This window comes from Notothenia rossii, assembly GCF_949606895.1.
Source record: "Notothenia rossii genome assembly, chromosome: 6".
In the NCBI taxonomy this organism is placed as follows: Eukaryota; Metazoa; Chordata; class Actinopteri; order Perciformes; family Nototheniidae; genus Notothenia; species Notothenia rossii.
The window spans coordinates 26,176,056-26,193,604 of NC_136909.1; the positions used below are offsets into that span (position 1 = coordinate 26,176,056).

The window sequence follows — 17,549 nt, forward strand, 5'->3', positions numbered from 1 at the left end:
AATACACCGCCTCCGACTCCCTTTCTTCGGCACCACAATATGCAAATTAGGCGATGACGTCATTTAGGGACTTCTGGTGAATTTTCGGACAGCCAATAGCTACTTTCCTTACTATGGAGTTAGCAACACTGCTTTCTAGCAGAGAGTGAGAGCATGTGTGGAGGGATGGTAGTAGCAGGGATCACCAACTACATTTGTCTAAGGGCCAAAATGTATCCAACACTATCGCGGGCCAGCGATTTTTATATAGCCCAGAATTTTGAAGTTGTTGACTGAATACATGCTCTGAAAGTAATCAGAATACAGTTACAGTTACGTGTCTTAAAAAAGTAACATATTCAGATTACTCTTAGAATACTTTATTTTTCCATAACAGATGGGTATGTTTCGTTGAACAGGAGACACTTATTTTACTGTTTTAATGGCTTATCAAGAACTCAAATACAACATCTTGGTGTCATTCTGGCAGCTCTCTCATCTGCACCCCGCATAAAAAACATCACCCGGAATGCATTCTTTGTACTGTCTTAAAACCTTTCCTTGGAATATGTTATGAATTGTAAGGTTTCCTTGGGTGCTTTGAAAGGCGCCCCTAAATAGAATGAATTATCATTATTATTTATTATCTGAAAAAACATTTTAAACTTTTTCCAGTCACTTGCCCCATGCATTCAGCAGCAGCAGGCCACTTTGATTTTATCCCGTTATGAAATGTCATCATTTCGAAAATAAAGAAATGCTACATAAACGTTATCTTGTACATTTTATCTATCCATCTCCGTTTCTAACTTTCAATATATTTAAAAAGAGATCTCTCTCTCTCATCTGCGTGCGGGGGCGGGGCCTCACAGACACGCTGCATCTCTCTCTTGCTCACAGACATGCTGCAGCGCTGTGCAGTGTGCCTGCCGGTAATGAATATTACATTTTGTGAGGAATCTTTTCCACCAATAATTCCAATAAGTATTCCAAAATGTATTCACTTCAGGTTTACGAAAGTAACTGTTATCAGGTTACTCGTTTTTCAAATGTAACGGCAGCTGAATACAGTTAGCCTACTTGATTTTTGTATTCTGATTACGTAACGTCGTTACATGTATGCCGTTACATGTATTCCGTTACAACCCAACCCTGCTTCTAGGCTACTGTCCCGCAGCTCCTGCCTCTCTGTTGGACTCTGTCGCAGCGGGGCTACGCTGTGGTGCGGAGCGCATTAACCAGACTTTTCACAACGAAGGATCACTTCTTCAAGGAAGGGAAGGTTTCGCAGTACGCAGTCTACTGTCCCGCAGCTGCTGCCTCTCTGTTGGACTCCGGTACTGCACCTTACTCACGAGACGTTTGGGGGGCGAAAGCAGTAACCTATCGAAAGCCTAAAGTGCCACTTTTCGCCCGTTTTACGCGCGTTCTTGACGCGTAAAAAACGCGCGTTTTTTAATATGATAATGAGCCCCACCTTCTGTTTTGCATAGCCAGTACATTTAAAGTGTGTGCAACCAATCAGTGAAGAGTTAAACCAGATTAAAGCAATCTGTTGATGAAAAGTTCCTGTAACCTACCCCATTGTGAGATTTAGATAGATAGAAAGAATAAAGAATAATCACAATAATTACATCTAAATTAAACATGTACAGTAAATAATATAAAGTATAAACATATCTACAGTCACAATTTCATTATTGTTATTCATACTTTCTGTTATGTAGTTTATTAATGTTCCCGTGCTTTCAGATTCCATCCAGTAATATAATCACAATGCTATTTAGAGGGTGTGTTCAAAACAATCTATGTAATGCAACTTGCTGTACGTACTGCTACACCTACTATTGGGGAATCTGATGTATGTTGTAATGTTTGTGCCGGAGCCGCTTCATCCAAAACAGTACTCCGGTTAGAGATGACACCTGACGGGAAATACAGTCAATTGGTACACACTGTGAATATGAGTGGGAAAAATGTGTAATAAATGCTTTTTAGACAATAAGAAATATAAAGTTAACTCAGTATTTTTGTATTGTCAATACTATTACTGCATAACTAATATCTCACATCTGAAGGTTTAAAGAAAAGGCACCTTAAAATAAAGATTGGTCTTTCAATACATTAGCTGGTTGATTTTGTCTTTTCAATTGTTTATCTAAAATCAAGTAGCTATAACTGGTACTTATCGTTTGAAGATACAGTCTGGTTATAATGCTGTTTGAAGGAGGCACACAGGTAAGAGCACTAACTAGCTAATGTATCTTAGCTTGAATTAAATGTATTTAACGTATAATAAAGTGACTGCAAATATATGTATCACAAACTTTATAAAAACTTATATTTCAGTCCACAAATACACAGAATAAAGAATACATTCAGGTCAATGTAGAAAAATAAATACTTTAGTCCCCTCTGTCTTCCTCTCATCAGTAGAGGAAAAGTGTGTGTACAAGATAGATATTAATTTTACTCCACAATTTCCTACCGTATTATTAAATAAATCTGCACAGCTGAGGGGACACCTGTAACTCATTTCATGTGATTTATTCATTAAAACTGTATTTTCAGAGTTAATCAAATGACAGCCACATTGTTACCTAAAGTGTCTCAAACACATTTAAGGAGTGCAATGCAACTGAAAGGTACACTAATAAAAGTAAAACAGTCAATTTCTTCAGATCAATCTGTATATTTTAACTCCAGAGCACATTTATTTGAAAGAAAAACAAGTTGTTCACACAACCAGCTTCGGCCTCTGAGGCAGCCATTACCTGATCTTAGACATGTTAATAAGTACCACAGTTATTAGTTGCAGTAATATGTGCCGCTTCCAAACATCAAACTCTTAGAAAAAAGACGTGTCCTTATTATTTACTGCACACTTTTTTTTTTAAAGCAACACTGAGAACTTGCGCCTGTGAGACATGTCATCTCTGAAAATGATTAGACATGCATAACTTCTACAGTGAAAATCGGTCATACTGTAAGTGCAACTTCTGAACACAACAATTTTTCGCAAATGTTTTACAATGCATAATTATTATAAAACCTTGGTTTTAGAAACCTTACCATGTAACAATGGTAACTGTGAGTGAGTGCAACAAAGTGTCTACTCTGGGATGAACAGCTGGGTTCTCAGTCTATTCACTTTTGGGCTCATCTTTTCCCCCTCAAGTTCCATCAGGACTTTTTCCACAACTTCAAAAGTGGATTGCAGTTATTTCGGATATATTAAGTTCAGTGCGTATATGAGCTCGAAGAGCATGGCAAAAGCTGTCGCAACCGAGGGCATGCCGCTGAGGACCTCTGTTCCTTTGATGAAAACCGTGACGTCTGGGTCGATGAAACTGATCCTCTTTCCCAATGACAAAGATTGCCATTGTTGCCTGCTCCAGTTCTCCAGCCTCAGCGTCCTGCATATCATGCAAACAAAAAGGGAAATGGATGAGGACCACATAGTGTAGTTCAACAGGCCTGAGGCGCAAAGGTTTCCCCAAGTTTGCAGCTACCTTTTAAAAATACAAGATTATAGTGGATAGATGAAAAAAGGAAAGTTCTCAGTTCAGTCGGCCCAAGAGGAAAGCTCAGGAGGTCATCACAAATGACTAGCTTTCTAACCAAGCAGTTATTTGCATGCAGTACAAATATGTTATTTTTCTTTTATGAAAAAACTTCTTGTGAGTGAGTGGGAGGTCTTACCTGGAATTCTTTGATGAGATGGTCAACAGGTTCACCCAGGTAGATCATTAGAGATTTGTGGATGCATTCTCTTCTGATGGCGATGTCCAGTCTGAGTAAGAACAGTTTTTTTTAAATATATATATATATATATATATATATATATATATAAATCAAATGCAAAAAAAAAGGACGATTCAGCCACTGATCCCAAACATAAACTCATTCATAGATACCTCATCCAAAACCTGCAAGATCCCGGTGGTCTTCTGTTTCACAACTCCTCCCCTGCTCCTGATGAGCTGCAGCAGTTTGGTGGAGTGTTTGTCCAACTGCGCCAAGAACTTTGTCTCCAATGGAGTTGTTGTTATGAACTCAGCATTTACCTAGAAAATATAGCAGCATAGGAAACAAAAAACAATGAGAAATTATAATACACATATTTTTTATAAAGAGCCAACGGTTTGATTAAAATTACTCCAAGTCAGCTTGTATGAATGTAACATTTAAATTAATCCACATATTTATTGAAAACCACCACCAAATAAAGATACTAAGAGTAATAGATGTAAAGCTTATATTGTGATATTGATATTGTAAAAATAAAACGTCAACATATTTGCCTTGGCTGTCTATAGTTGTTAGTTAGTTGGGCCCTCATTTCTTCTCCACTACAGGCTTACATCAAAATAATGACCTCTTCCATGTGAAAAAGTGCAGGCCACCGCTCCAAGAGGCCTTCAATGCTTGGCCTCTGATGCACTATTTCTTGTCTTCGGTATCCAAACGCCTTCGCCATCTTTTCTTTTATTGATTGCCGGTTGTTTCTTTTCTGTTGCTCTGCCAAAAGGGAAATTGTCTCTTGCTGCATGCTTTCTGGAGTCTCACCAATCGGCAAGGATGGAAAATGGTTGGCCTCAGCTCGCCTGGCTCTCTTTAAATTCTTCGCAGGGTAGGACTCTTCTTGAGACTTGGTCTTCAACGAGTTCACAGCAAGCTCTGCAGATGATTTGAGCTTGGTGTCAGTCTAGATTGGTTGTTTGTGTACTCTGCATTTCCTCTCTGTAATTGACATTCTGTCTGACATTCTGTCTCATAGGAGAAGACCGGGATTGGAAACACTTTAGGCCACCGCTGTCTTCTTAATGATTCCGAGGAAGAGCCGCTAAATAGTACTGTGTCATCTGTATTCAAAGATCCAGAGGAGGAGTCTTCACTGTACAGTCCACTTGTAGGGGTACTATTTAATGGTATCTCAACTGGGTACAAGACCACAGTTGTAGAATCCGGGTCTAATTTGACAACTTTGATCATTGTTAAATCTTTAATCGCAAGTGTAGATGTAAGATTAACAAATGTGTTCCCAAAATCAGTGTCTTTGTACTGTAGCCTTATGTAACCTTCTAATCCACATGAATTCTTGACCTCCTCAACGAGCTCTTCCATTGAGTTGGGAATCCCATTTCGAAGCTCCAGTCTGACGCTGTTGTGGTCGTTCAAGATGATCAGCAATCGAACAGGTGGTCCAATATCAGCCATGGCGCTCTAAGAGAAAGAGAGATGTGAAGAGGGAATTAATGAAATGCAGGCGTACACTCAATACATTCTTTCTTTTCAAATTGCATTGTGTTGTACTTTACAAAGTATTACATACAAAGTTCATATATATATATATATATATATATATATATATATATATATATATATATATATATATATATATAAGGGCTGTCAAACGATTACAATTTTTAATCAGATTAATCACAACTTAAAAATTAATTAATCATGATTAATCACCATTCGAACTATGTCCAAAATATGCAATTTCTTTATGTATATTGTTGTGGGAATGGAAAGATAAATTAAAGAAGGCGGGTATATCCATTTAACATACAGTATGTATGTTTATTATAACATTGTTCTGTGTGTCAAAATGAAAGACAGCCCACACACCTATCAATCATCAAACCGTGGGGTCTTATTTCATTACGTGTTGATTTCTATCAACACGTAATGTTATATCGTTGTATATAGAGATGTACTACAGCAAAATTATTCTCCGTCAGGACTTCCTGCAACAACACCACGCCGTTATCTTGATTCTGATTGGCCAGAAGACATTATCAAAGATGTTCTATTGAGAAGACGATCACTACGTGACAAAAGTTTTCAAAACCGTTTCTGGTCTTCGGTATTTCCAGACAAGTGGCTACTGAAATCAATCTTACTAACTGTTGTCTGTGCAATTTACTCGGCGGACTTTATTTTGCTTACTTTAACATCATTTTTCATGGTGGGGCTAAGCCATTTCTTGGCATGGCTGTAGCCTACCCCAGCGCTGCCACTGGTGGGATGTATGGGGCGGGCCATTCTGCACATACGTTAAATATTTTAACGCAGTTAATTCAAAAAATTAATTACCGCCGTTAACGCGATAATTTTGACAGCATTAATATATATATATACTCATTCTGACCTTATACATGAATGTATCTTTTAAGAGTTATTAGCCGCATTCTCCCAACTGTATAGTCAGCCAATAGGTATGGATCAGTCAGTTCATTTGAGTCAAGAAGTTCCACCTTCTTTGTAGCACACAGTTTCAGTTCATAGGCTCTGTAATGTTCCCTATACCATGCACTCAGCTTTCTGACGATGAAAAGCAGCTTATTCTTGATAACAATCATCTGGATTTTTTCCGTGAATTCCACGGTTTCCTATTGCAGCTTGAATGGGATTTGAAGTGCAAAGTTCAGTGGCCAACTCTTTCACAACTGATTCATCAACTTGGCAATTGCGATCTTGTAAGAAGTGGATTATAGTCTTTTGAGTAACTGGCACAGAGGCAGTACCAATTAAATATTGCAGCTCTTCTCGAAGCTCATTCACAGCTGCACTTGATACAAGAAAATCATTTTCTAATTTAAGTAGGACTGAGACAAGTTTTAATTCAAAATCTGTTGAAACTGTTGATTCTTCATCAGGAAGTTCTTAAGATGGCAAATCATAATTCAACTGATTAGTAGTACCCGTTTCAAATTATTCTAAAACATCATACCCATCAACAATTCCAGGCTTTAAACCATTAAGTGTATGTGGGGTATGCTTCCTCCATTTGTCAGTATTGAAAGCTCCGTAATGATTTGTTTTGTATGAGCAACCAGAAAACATACAATTTACAAATTCATACCCCCATGACATTTTTTTTTTTTTTTTTAAACTTACCACAAGCAATGCCCATTCACAGGATCATCCACATGGGTAGAACAGTAGGAATAGATGGCTGCTTCCCTGAAGTTTAAAAGAGAAAACCTTTCATTAGTATTTAATTAGCCATCAAAGTGTCTAAGCTACAAAAAGTTCATTGACATATTCAAAATATATCAAACATTAAACTTAAATTCGTTAATCAAAGCCTATACTTTATTTTAGGACAGTGGTCAACATTTTGGTGATGTAAAAATATAAAGACACAATGTTGTAAACTAAAGTTACATTTACAATATCTTTACAGGGTATATGCAGGAATCCTGAGGTCAAATCTAATACCTTTTATAAGACCCTTTCCATACATTTTAAGACCTCATCGCAACTTTGAGTTCTAACCGGTTACATTGGCTACACACTTTACCTCACATTTACTATATTGATTTTAAGATAGCACAACTAAACAGAGTGCAGACAGACTACTGAAGCCTCCTCTCCACATGAACTTCAACCTCTCTGTGAAGGTCAGGTTTAATGCAGTATGCTGCTTTGTTGCTTCTGTACTCTGCTCTTTCATTCCAGTAAAACTCCTCAGAAACCATTAGAAACCAGTATTTGACCAATAAACAAAACAATTGACACAACTTTGAACTATGAAATATGTTAAACTTTGGTGAGCTTCAGCGGGGCAATGCCATATAGGAGCTTCCTCACAAATACCCAGGGGTTAAATTGGGCTGGGGCTGTCCGGGGATGAGCCCTGGCACATAGGACGATGCTCTGACGTCATCACCCTCACACATTTGTCATATGTTTACAAAAAAGGATATATATGTTAAGACTTTTCTCGTTCTTAATATAGACTATATTAGGGTCGATATGTGTTGACTTTACTTTAAAATAGCAGATCTCTGTGACCGGATATAGTTTGGCTTAGACCCCGGCCCCACGAGGACGCATACGGTAAAACGCAAACGCAAAAAAGTCTTCCGTTCACACGCATTAGATTCATTAATGTGTCCGTTCACACTAGTCCGCTGGAAATGCTGGAAACGCTGTAGTACATATGCCAGGCCTGTAAGTGGCGCTGCTGCCGCCACAAAATACACCAAAAGCAGTGAAGAAGACCCCGGAGCATGGTTGCCCTGGTTGCCCTTCTGTTTATTCTCCACGGTGGACGGCGTGTTCTCCTGCTGTATCTCTCAGATGGTCCACCAGCAGATGAAAAACACCCACCTCTCCGCCTCTTCCAAGGGACGAGGGAACCGTGCGGCAGTTTCCGTTAAAAAAAATGTTCCGTCGGTCAACATGTCCGTTAAAGTTTAAATCTTCCGTACAAAATTAGAAAAGTGCAGATCAGAGGTCTTTTTTGTTATTTATTGAGCTTTAAAACAAATTGATAACGACTCTGTTCTCTGTATAATAATATGTAATAAACGGTGCCTGCCTCTCTTTTTCTCCCCCTCTTCTGACAGCCCAGCAGCAGCAGGAGACGTGGGGAGAGGGGAGGCGGGCTATTTCATCGTTATCAGAAAATTATCATATTGGGCTTACACACGGAGCCGTTGGACCCCCAGAGCGTTGCGTATGCCGGTCCACCCACCTTGGGGTCCACCCACCTTGGGACCCCCCCCCCCACCCCCACAGAGGCAAGGCAATGAAACTTAAAATAAGAAGCAGCTATTTACGGCGCGCTATGCATGGGGCCGCCTTGAGGGGGTGTTCATACTGTTTACAGGCCACCAAGCCTCAGTTAAAGAGCCTGTGACACGAACCCAACAACTGTTGTGCAATGAAATAGTGGGCTACTAGTAATCTCGAACCGTCAGTTTAAAAAAGAAAAAGCGATACCGTTCCGATAAATATCAATAATTTCGAACATCGCGGGAAAATTCCTTCGACTCATTTTGAGGTTTTGGGGGAAGCCGGAAGTGACGTCAATGCGGGAACGCTTCACTGTGCGGCGAGAGAGCCAAACACAGACAAAGTGTGTTGTCATGCGTAGAAATGGTGAATTACTGAGTTTAGGCACGTTAATAACGTTTTAATGAAGTTGACTACAGTATATTCATATTTGTCAGTGCTTTCATGTCAATTCGGCGAACATAAACATAAATGATCGTGGTGAAGATGATGATTAAATTAGGATTAAAAATCGGTAGTGAGAGCTGCTGAATTTCCTCCCGTCGGATGTGATATAAAAACAAATCGATTATTTTTGTAAACTCAAGTGGATGAAACTACATTTATTAGTGCTTTCATGTCAATTCGGCGAACATATGACACATTAAATGATCGTGAGGATGATGATGTAAAAATCTTTTGTTTGAGCCGGTCTGCATTTCCTGATGAGAAAACAAACCTTAGCTTTTTGTAGTTGCTCAGTGGTGTAGTGGGCGTTGGACTTATTTGAAGCATGATTTCTTTTTTAAATAGTCTAATACATCTAAAATCATTGCCAGTGTTATCAGTTGCAAGTGTGTGTTTGTTGTAATAATGATGAAAACATAATAGGCAGATTTCACAGTAATTATAATAAAAACGTAGCTCAAGCATTTATGCAACTTGATTTGAAGCGTGTGTGTGTGAGGGGCAGAACTGTGTTTGTAGGGTGACCAGGTGTCCCGCACTGTGCGGGACTGCACACACAGCCTTTTTATTATTTGTCCCGCGTCCCACACATTGAGACTATGTCCCGCATTTGAGTGATAGTCGCGCAGAAAGGCCGGATCGGTTCGCTGACAGCCGGCACCGCCCTTTATTATTATATTGTCTAAACGGCATCATGTAAGTTGCGCTGACAGGCGACACAGAGGTCCCCAAGCCCCCCCCCCCCCCCCTTGACAGTTCACGAGCACATCCATAGTGTCTCCCGTCCACCCACCACCCCGTCCACCCAGTTAAACATCCCCACTACACCACTGGTTGTAGTAGTACACCAACATGGATTAAACATGTTTTTTTTTACCACAATGTTGGGGAAATTAATGGATAAAATGCACGAATTATTATTATTATTATTATTATTATTATTATTATTATTATTATTCCCACTCCGATCGGGACACTAGGTCCACCGTTTCCCCGCAGCGAGGCTCCCCCCGTTGACAGTTTACGTGGGCTGGGCTGGGTGCAGTGGCGGACTGGCCATCGGGACGAATCCCGATGGGCCGGTACCGAAGTGGGCCGGTCGGATAAGTCACTAGCACATCCCCCACTCCCCCCGTTGACAATTTACTAGTTGTACCGAAGTGGGCCGGTCGAGAGACCTGGGCTGATTTTTAGTCCCAGTCCACCACTGGCTACATGACCGTATGATCGCCCATATTGACGCACCTAATTCCTAAACTTCTAACAGATACAAAATAAACCGATCCTTCAGCCTCATATGAGCTCTCAGACACGTTCAAAATTAAACTGTCATCGCTGTCTGAGCTTGCTGCTGTGTGCGCCATCGTGCGTTTACATGCAGATGCTGGGATCCTGAACGGTGCAGCTGGAGCGCTTTGCCCGCATTGACGTCACCCATAATTTGGCGGGACTTGAAGAATCCCCGAGAAGATCCAGGAAATGGTCAACATTGAAGGGCAGATTAATGGTTATCAAAGTACAAATATCCAAAATCAGTTCAGTAACGGTTTTCAAGGGGATAATATTTACTCAAATTGATGGGTTTGGATGGTGGGGGAAAATCGTGTCACAGGCTCTTTAAGAAAAGGTAAAGTTGATACTTAATGTTTGTCTGAGTATATCTACCTTTGAATCTGGCCATGACTCATGCTGGTAGGCCGCTAACGCTAACGCTAGCATGCTTTATTCAGACATTGACTTTAGCCTTTGGTCGAATTGGAGTCATGGGTGGGTAGTGTTTTTACAGTCCACTAGCTCAGTTAAGAACATTTAACGTTACAGTTAATGTTGTGTTGAGAAATATATGCTCTGCTGTGCTGAGCGTTCTTCACTGGATAATGCGCGGTCTAAATAAAGCATTCTAAACGTTAGCGCATGCTAAACATTAGCGCAAGCTTTTACGGCCTACCCAGTCAGAGTCACGGCCAGACACACGTAGGCTAACGTTTCCCATAAATAACGTTACATTTTCTTAACTGAGCTACCGGACTGTAGTAACGTTAGCCACCCATAACTCCACGCGGGCTAAAGCTAATGTCTGAATAAAGCATGCTAGCGTTAGCTTATAAGGGCTATCAACAGCCGGTCAGAGTCACAGCCAGAGTCAGCGGAAGATATACTCAGACAAGCGTTAACGTTTCGGTATGTGAAATTATATTATATACAGGACTGTCTCAGAAAATTAGAATATTGTGATAAAGTTCTTTATTTTCTGTAATGCAATTTAAAAAAACAAAAATGTCATACATTCTGGATTCATTACAAATCAACTGAAATATTGCAAGCCTTTTATTATTTTAATATTGCTGATTATGGCATACAGCTTAAGAAAACTCAAAAATCCTATCTCAAAAAATTAGAATAGTTCCTCAGACCAAGTAAAAAAAAAAGATTTATAACAGCAAAACACAATCAAACATTTGAAAATGTCCATTAATGCACTCAGTACTTGGTTGGGAATCCTTTTGCACGGATTACTGCATCAATGCGGCGTGGCATGGAGGCAATCAGCCTGTGGCATTGCTGAGGTGTTATGGATGCCCAGGATGCTTCAATAGTGGCCTTTAGCTCATTAGCATTGTTGGGTATGGTGTCTTTCAGCTTCTTCTTCACAATACCCCACATATTCTCTATGGGGTTCAGGTCAGGGGAATTTGCAGGCCAATCGAGGACAGTAATGCCATGGTCAGTACACCAGTTACTGGTGGTTTTGGCACTGTGGGCAGGTGCCAGATCATGCTGGAAAATGAATTCCTCATCTCCATAGAGCTTTTCAGCAGACGGAAGCATGTAGTGCTCTAAAATCTCTTGGTACACAGCTGCATTTACTCTGGGCTTGATGAAACACAGTGGACCAACACCAGCAGCTGACATGGCTCCCCAAACCATCGCTGACTGTGGGAACTTCACACTGGATTTCAAGCAACTTGGATTTTGCTCCTCTCCAGCCTTTCTCCAGACTCTGGCGCCTTGACTTCCAAATGAAATACAAAACTTGCTTTCGTCTGAAAAGAGGACTTTGGACCACTGTGCAACTGTCCAGTGCTTCTTTTCCTTAGCCCAAGTCAGACGCCTCTTCCGTTGTCTTGAGTTCAGAAGTGGCTTGACCATGGGAATACGGCTATTGTAGCCCATTTCCCGGACACGTCTGTGAACAGTGACTTTTGATACCTGGACTCCAGCTTCAGTCCACTGTCTTTGAAGCTCCCCCAAATTCTGGAAGCGACTCTTCTTCACAATGCTGTTAAGGCTGCGGTCATCTCTCTTGGTTGTGCAGCGTTTCCTGCCACATTTCCCCCTTCCAACAGACTTTTTGTGGATGTGCTTTGAAACTGCACTCTGTGAACAGCTTGCTCTTTGAGAAATTTCTTTTTGTGTCTTACCCTCCTGATGGAGGGTGTCAATGACGGTCCTCTGGACAGCAGTCAGATCAGCAGTCTTCCCCATACTTGTGATTTAGTTTACTGAACCAAGCTGAGTGTTTTTCAAGGCTCAGGAAACCCTTGCAGGTGTTTCGAGTTAATTAGACGATTCAAGTGATTCGTTGAACACCCTACTAGTATACTTTTTCATGATATTCTAATATTTAGAGATAGGATATTTGAGTTTTCTTAAGCTGTATGCCATAATCAGCAATATTAAAATAATAAAAGGCTTGCAATATTTCAGTTGATTTGTAATGAATCCAGAATGTATGACATTTTTGTTTTTTTAATTGCATTACAGAAAATAAAGAACTTTATCACAATATTCTAATTTTCTGAGACAGTCCTGTATATATATATATATATTAACATTAGTTTATCCTTACCAGTATCACATGTGCTCGTTTTCCAAGTGTCAAAGGCTGGATAGAAGCGGATGAAGTCTGCTGGTTACGACGGTTACCTCTGTCACTAACCAATCTGCCTCCCTGCCCGATCTGTACTGCGCATGTGCGAGATGGACAACTACATACGGCAACCCAAATGGGACAATTGACACAATGGCCTTTGGCCAAGCAGAAAAAGAACACCCGACAATATTAATCTGAACGAGAGAGGTTAGTTAGTTAGTTAGTTAGTTAGTTAGTTAGTTAGTTAGTTAGATTAGTTATTGTTATTACAACGTGACTTCATATTACAACGTGACTTCTCTATTATTTAACAACTCTTGTTATTGGGTTCTTTTATTTTGGGTTAAGTAGATTGTCAGAATAAGTGAGAAATGGATTTAACTTCTGTTAGACAGCTATCATGCTGAGTAGTACGGAGCCCCCAAGGGGACATGGAGAACAACAAATACTTTTGCGAGATCTCGCAATACTTTTGCGAGATCTCGCAATACTTTTGCGAGATTGCGAGATCTCGCAAAAGTATTGCGAGATCTCGCAAAGGTTTTGCGATATCTCGCAAAACATTTTTTTTTTTTGTTGTTCTCCATGTCCCCTTGGGGGCTCCGTACTACTCAGCATGATAGCTGTCTAACAGAAGTTAAATCCATTTCTCACTTATTCTGACAATCTACTTAACCCAAAATAAAAGAACCCAATAACAAGAGTTGTTAAATAATAGAGAAGTCACGTTGTAATATGAAGTCACGTTGTAATAACAATAACTAATCTAACTAACTAACTAACTAACTAACTAACTAACCTCTCTCGTTCAGATTAATATTGTCGGGTGTTCTTTTTCTGCTTGGCCAAAGGCCATTGTGTCAATTGTCCCATTTGGGTTGCCGTATGTAGTTGTCCATCTCGCACATGCGCAGTACAGATCGGGCAGGGAGGCAGATTGGTTAGTGACAGAGGTAACCGTCGTAACCAGCAGACTTCATCCGCTTCTATCCAGCCTTTGACACTTGGAAAACGAGCACATGTGATACTGGTAAGGATAAACTTACGGAGCCCCCAAGGGGACATGGGGAAGAAAAAATAAATAAAAATGTTTTGCGAGATATCGCAAATGTTTTGCGAGATCTCGCAAAACCCCTTTGCGAGATCTCGCAATACTTTTGCGAGATATCGCAAAGGTTTTGCGATATCTCGCAAAACATTTTTATTTATTTTTTCTTCCCCATGTCCCCTTGGGGGCTCCGTAGAATCAGTTGTCCCTCCCCCTGGTGCCAGGACAAACAGATCCATCTCTAGGCTCAGCAGCCCGGTCCCCCCATAAGTGTTATATTTTCACAGCTCAGTGTCAGTAAATATTGTGCAGTTAGTTTTGGACTACAAGATAGATGCAAGCCTGTACAGGTAGTTATTTAAAGCATAAATGAGTCGATTGGGTTCTGGAGGTGTGGTTAAAGCAATTGTGCTTGGTTGGCGTGGCCTGGGCCTGGTGGTGGGGCCCAATGTGATATATTTTCATGGGGCCCAAAATCCCTGGTGTGTATGGCCAGAGGGCAGGACCTGTAAGCACATGTACTACCCAATAGCATATTTCCATCCCCTGAAGACAAGGAATGTGTCATAGTAGAAATGTGCAGCCCAATGAAAGAAGGAAGCATAAAGCTTGTACATTTCTATAACCCGTGTAAAAATCTTCACATTGAAACTTTACAGACAATAGCAGGGACGAGTCATAGAAGGGAAGTGTGGTGTGGTGATTTTAATGCTCACAACAGCCTATGGGGAAGCATTCAAACAGAAAGTAATGGGGATGTTGTAGAACAAATGTTAGAGGAAAGATCACTGTTTTGCCTTAATGATGGACAAAAAACAAGAATAGACGTGAATAGGGGGACACAATCATGTTTGGACCTCACACTTGTGACGGATAGTTTAGTTAAATCGTGTGAATGGAATGTAAAAGTGACTATACCATAGGAAGTGATCATTACCCAGTTTTCACTATCATCAACACAAACGTATGTAGACAGGAAGGGAGTGTATTTACCAGGTGGTGCTTTGGTAAAGCAGACAGAAATGTAGACTTTGCTGTAAGGAGTCAGCACAATTGTAAAATAAAATAAAAAATAAAATATTACAGTAATAGTGTACTTGCATTGTGTGGGTGTAAGGGTGTAACTTTGGTTTGAGAAGTGGGGGGGACACAAAACAGGGGTCCTCTGCAATGAAACATTTTCTCAATTTAATTCCATTTCCTGCCTTTCTACAAATATATTAGGGATTATAGTGTTAACAAATCCAAGAAAAATGTGTAGTGTATATATAATGAGTGTGCACACTTATCTAGTATCCTATCCATGTATACCTGTTTTATTTGTGATGACCTCACATCCTCTAGGGGGGCTACTAGTATATATTTCAATCATCAAAAATCCATTAGAATATGCTCACAAGCAATAACACATATTTGATCAACTCCTCTCTCCTATCTTTATCTTACCTAGTCTGCCTTCTTTCTTTTTATTTATGCATATTTTACTAATCACTCCCCTTTCAAACTGTGTTTTTTATTTTGTACTGACCTATTGCACACAGTGGAATGATTTATTAATTCATTTTATATACAACTAATATTACATAGATGGAAATATTTGTTTACAAAGATGACCAAACCGTTTGAGACCCACTGAGATAACGTAGACTAAAGATTACAATCTAATAGTCCTTTACCTCCCTGAGCTGACCTTATCTCTCTCAGTCCCACAGGAGAGAGCTCTCCCTCTCCTTATTGTTGAAACAGCTTCTAATCTCCGTTAGCTCCGAGCTAGCACCAAATACTAACAACGTCTCTCTTTCTATCTCTCACACGCTCCTCCTCCTCCTCCTCCTCCAGAGAGAGAAATAATTTTATTTTTAGTTGTGCATTGTTATTTGTGCTTGAGAAACATTCCACTTGAACTTTATTTTAACAAACTTAGTAGTAATTATTGTCCTATATATTTTTTCAGATTTCACAGCTGCCTGGGCCTAGCAGCAACAAGAACCTCCATTTGTCCCTGCCCCCAGGTCAAGATCTACCGTGGCTCAAGGGCCTTCACCAGAGCCATCACCACCAAGGACCAGAGGACCATCACCACTACAGTGGCCTCCATCTCCATCTGCCACAAGATTAAGATACACCTCGGTACAAAGGCCTCCATCATAGCCATCACGATCAACCCAGCCAGCAAAGAAGTCTTGCCTAGGAGACGTACCTCCCACACGGCCACCAGCATCAACCTGGGACAATCACACCTACCTCCCTCCGACACAGCCACCAGCAGACCATGCACCATCACCTACACAGCAGCCAGACCCCCTGTCCTGGAAGACAGACAAAGACCATGACACTGCTCCCCCTGTCTTTACATTTATAATGAATAGTTGGTTGAAAAAGTTCTGATATTGTAAATATTGAGATTTTACAGTTTCTTATGTTAACATAAATTGTTGGTTGAAAAAAAAAGTTCTAATGCTCAATTTGTATTTGTACACATCACATGAACCTTGGTATGGAATATGAAGTCATGAATCAGTCCTGATGTAACTTTTCTGTGGTGAAAGCAGGGGGATGGAACTATTTTACACATGAATAACATTTCATTTCATCTATATAGGCCTATAGTGTAATTCATATAATTATTTCACTACTTTTGTAAACCAAATCTAAAACGCCCCAAAAAATAGACGAGATGAGTAAATGTGTTTTCACAAGAGTTTTTAGGTTTTCCAAAAATCGGATTTCTCATTTTCAGCTAAGTATCTCATAAGTATCTCACAGTGCTCTAAGGTGAGTGACTTGCATCTCTAGCAAGACCAGAGAGTGTCCTGAATATTTCGATAAGTAACATAATGGTGCCATGTTATAAGAAGTACATTTAAAAGGTGATTTAAGGAGACGTCTACATATCGAGAAAATATCCTTATACTCCAGAGGGTTAAGGAAAAGCGTAAGGCAATTGTATTTTTTATATATATATATTTTATATTGTTTGATTTATTGATTATATTCAAAGGAAAATTAATACTTGGTCCCCTGAATCTGGAATAATATACAATTTACAGCAAAGCCTAAAAATTTCAGGAACTTTTCATCTACAGATTGCTTTGGTCTGGCTTTACTCTTCACTGATTGCTTACAGACACTTTAAACTTAGTGGCTATGGAAATCAGAAGGAGGGGCTCATTATCATATTAAAAGACGCCCGTTTTATGCTCGTATATTCGCGCTTTTTACGCGCGTAAAACGGGCGTATTTTTGCGTTTTTCGCGCGAATATACGCGCGTTTCAAGAACACGCGTTTTAAACGGGCGAATGGTGGCACTTTAGGCTTTCCATAGTAACCACTCCGCCAACGCACTGTCACCCCCGTCGTGCGGGCCGGATGTGGCCCGCGGGCCGCCAGTTGGTGGTCACTGGCAGTAGCCTATTACGTGTGTGATGTCTCAACGACTAACAAAGTCAGGCTTTCAAAAAAGAATAGAAAGGAGAGAAAGACAAGTGAGGGACTAAAGGGCGACAGTATGTCACCCAGTTTTTTTTAAATAAAAGGTGGGTGTGGTCCATGAGTGGTGGAAATTAGACTGTTAGCTAAGTGTAGTCCATTGTAAATAATAATTGTAATGTTTTTTTGTACTAAACTGACATTAAGTACTGTGAATATCTTCAAAGAAAATTCAGAGG

At 40.1% G+C, this 17,549-nt stretch overlaps 1 protein-coding gene and 1 long non-coding RNA gene across 5 annotated transcripts; one reads left to right on the top strand and one right to left on the bottom strand.

The window, feature by feature from the left end:
* Positions 1-2,669: 2,669 nt before the first annotated feature.
* Positions 2,670-12,983, bottom strand: LOC307042392. Of its 4 annotated transcripts, none has more exons than XR_013809097.1 (6): positions 12,809-12,983; positions 6,886-6,951; positions 4,344-5,205; positions 3,897-4,046; positions 3,682-3,772; positions 2,670-3,395 (listed from the first exon to the last, which is right to left on the bottom strand). It is a non-coding gene; the product is annotated as an uncharacterized lncRNA (long non-coding RNA). The 4 variants fall into 4 exon arrangements; XR_013809098.1 differs by having other exon boundaries at positions 4,284-5,205; positions 12,809-12,973; XR_013809099.1 differs by having other exon boundaries at positions 5,086-5,205; positions 12,809-12,967.
* On the top strand, positions 9,849-16,351 carry LOC307042391 (uncharacterized protein). Its single transcript, XM_079686251.1, has 2 exons — positions 9,849-10,585; positions 15,835-16,351. Exons 1-2 carry the CDS (start codon positions 10,536-10,538, stop codon positions 16,211-16,213), a joined length of 429 nt encoding a protein of 142 aa, XP_079542377.1. The 5' UTR covers positions 9,849-10,535; the 3' UTR covers positions 16,214-16,351.
* The last annotated feature ends 1,198 nt before the right edge of the window (positions 16,352-17,549 follow it).

Excerpts from the sequence above, each read along its gene's own strand:
- LOC307042391 (XM_079686251.1), top strand. The coding sequence starts at position 10,536 with ATGGGTTTGGATGGTGGGGGAAAATCGTGTCACAGGCTCTTTAAGAAA. Across the intron at positions 10,586-15,834 it reads CACAGGCTCTTTAAGAAAAG|ATTTCACAGCTGCCTGGGCC; the intron begins GTAAAGTTGATA and ends ATATTTTTTCAG.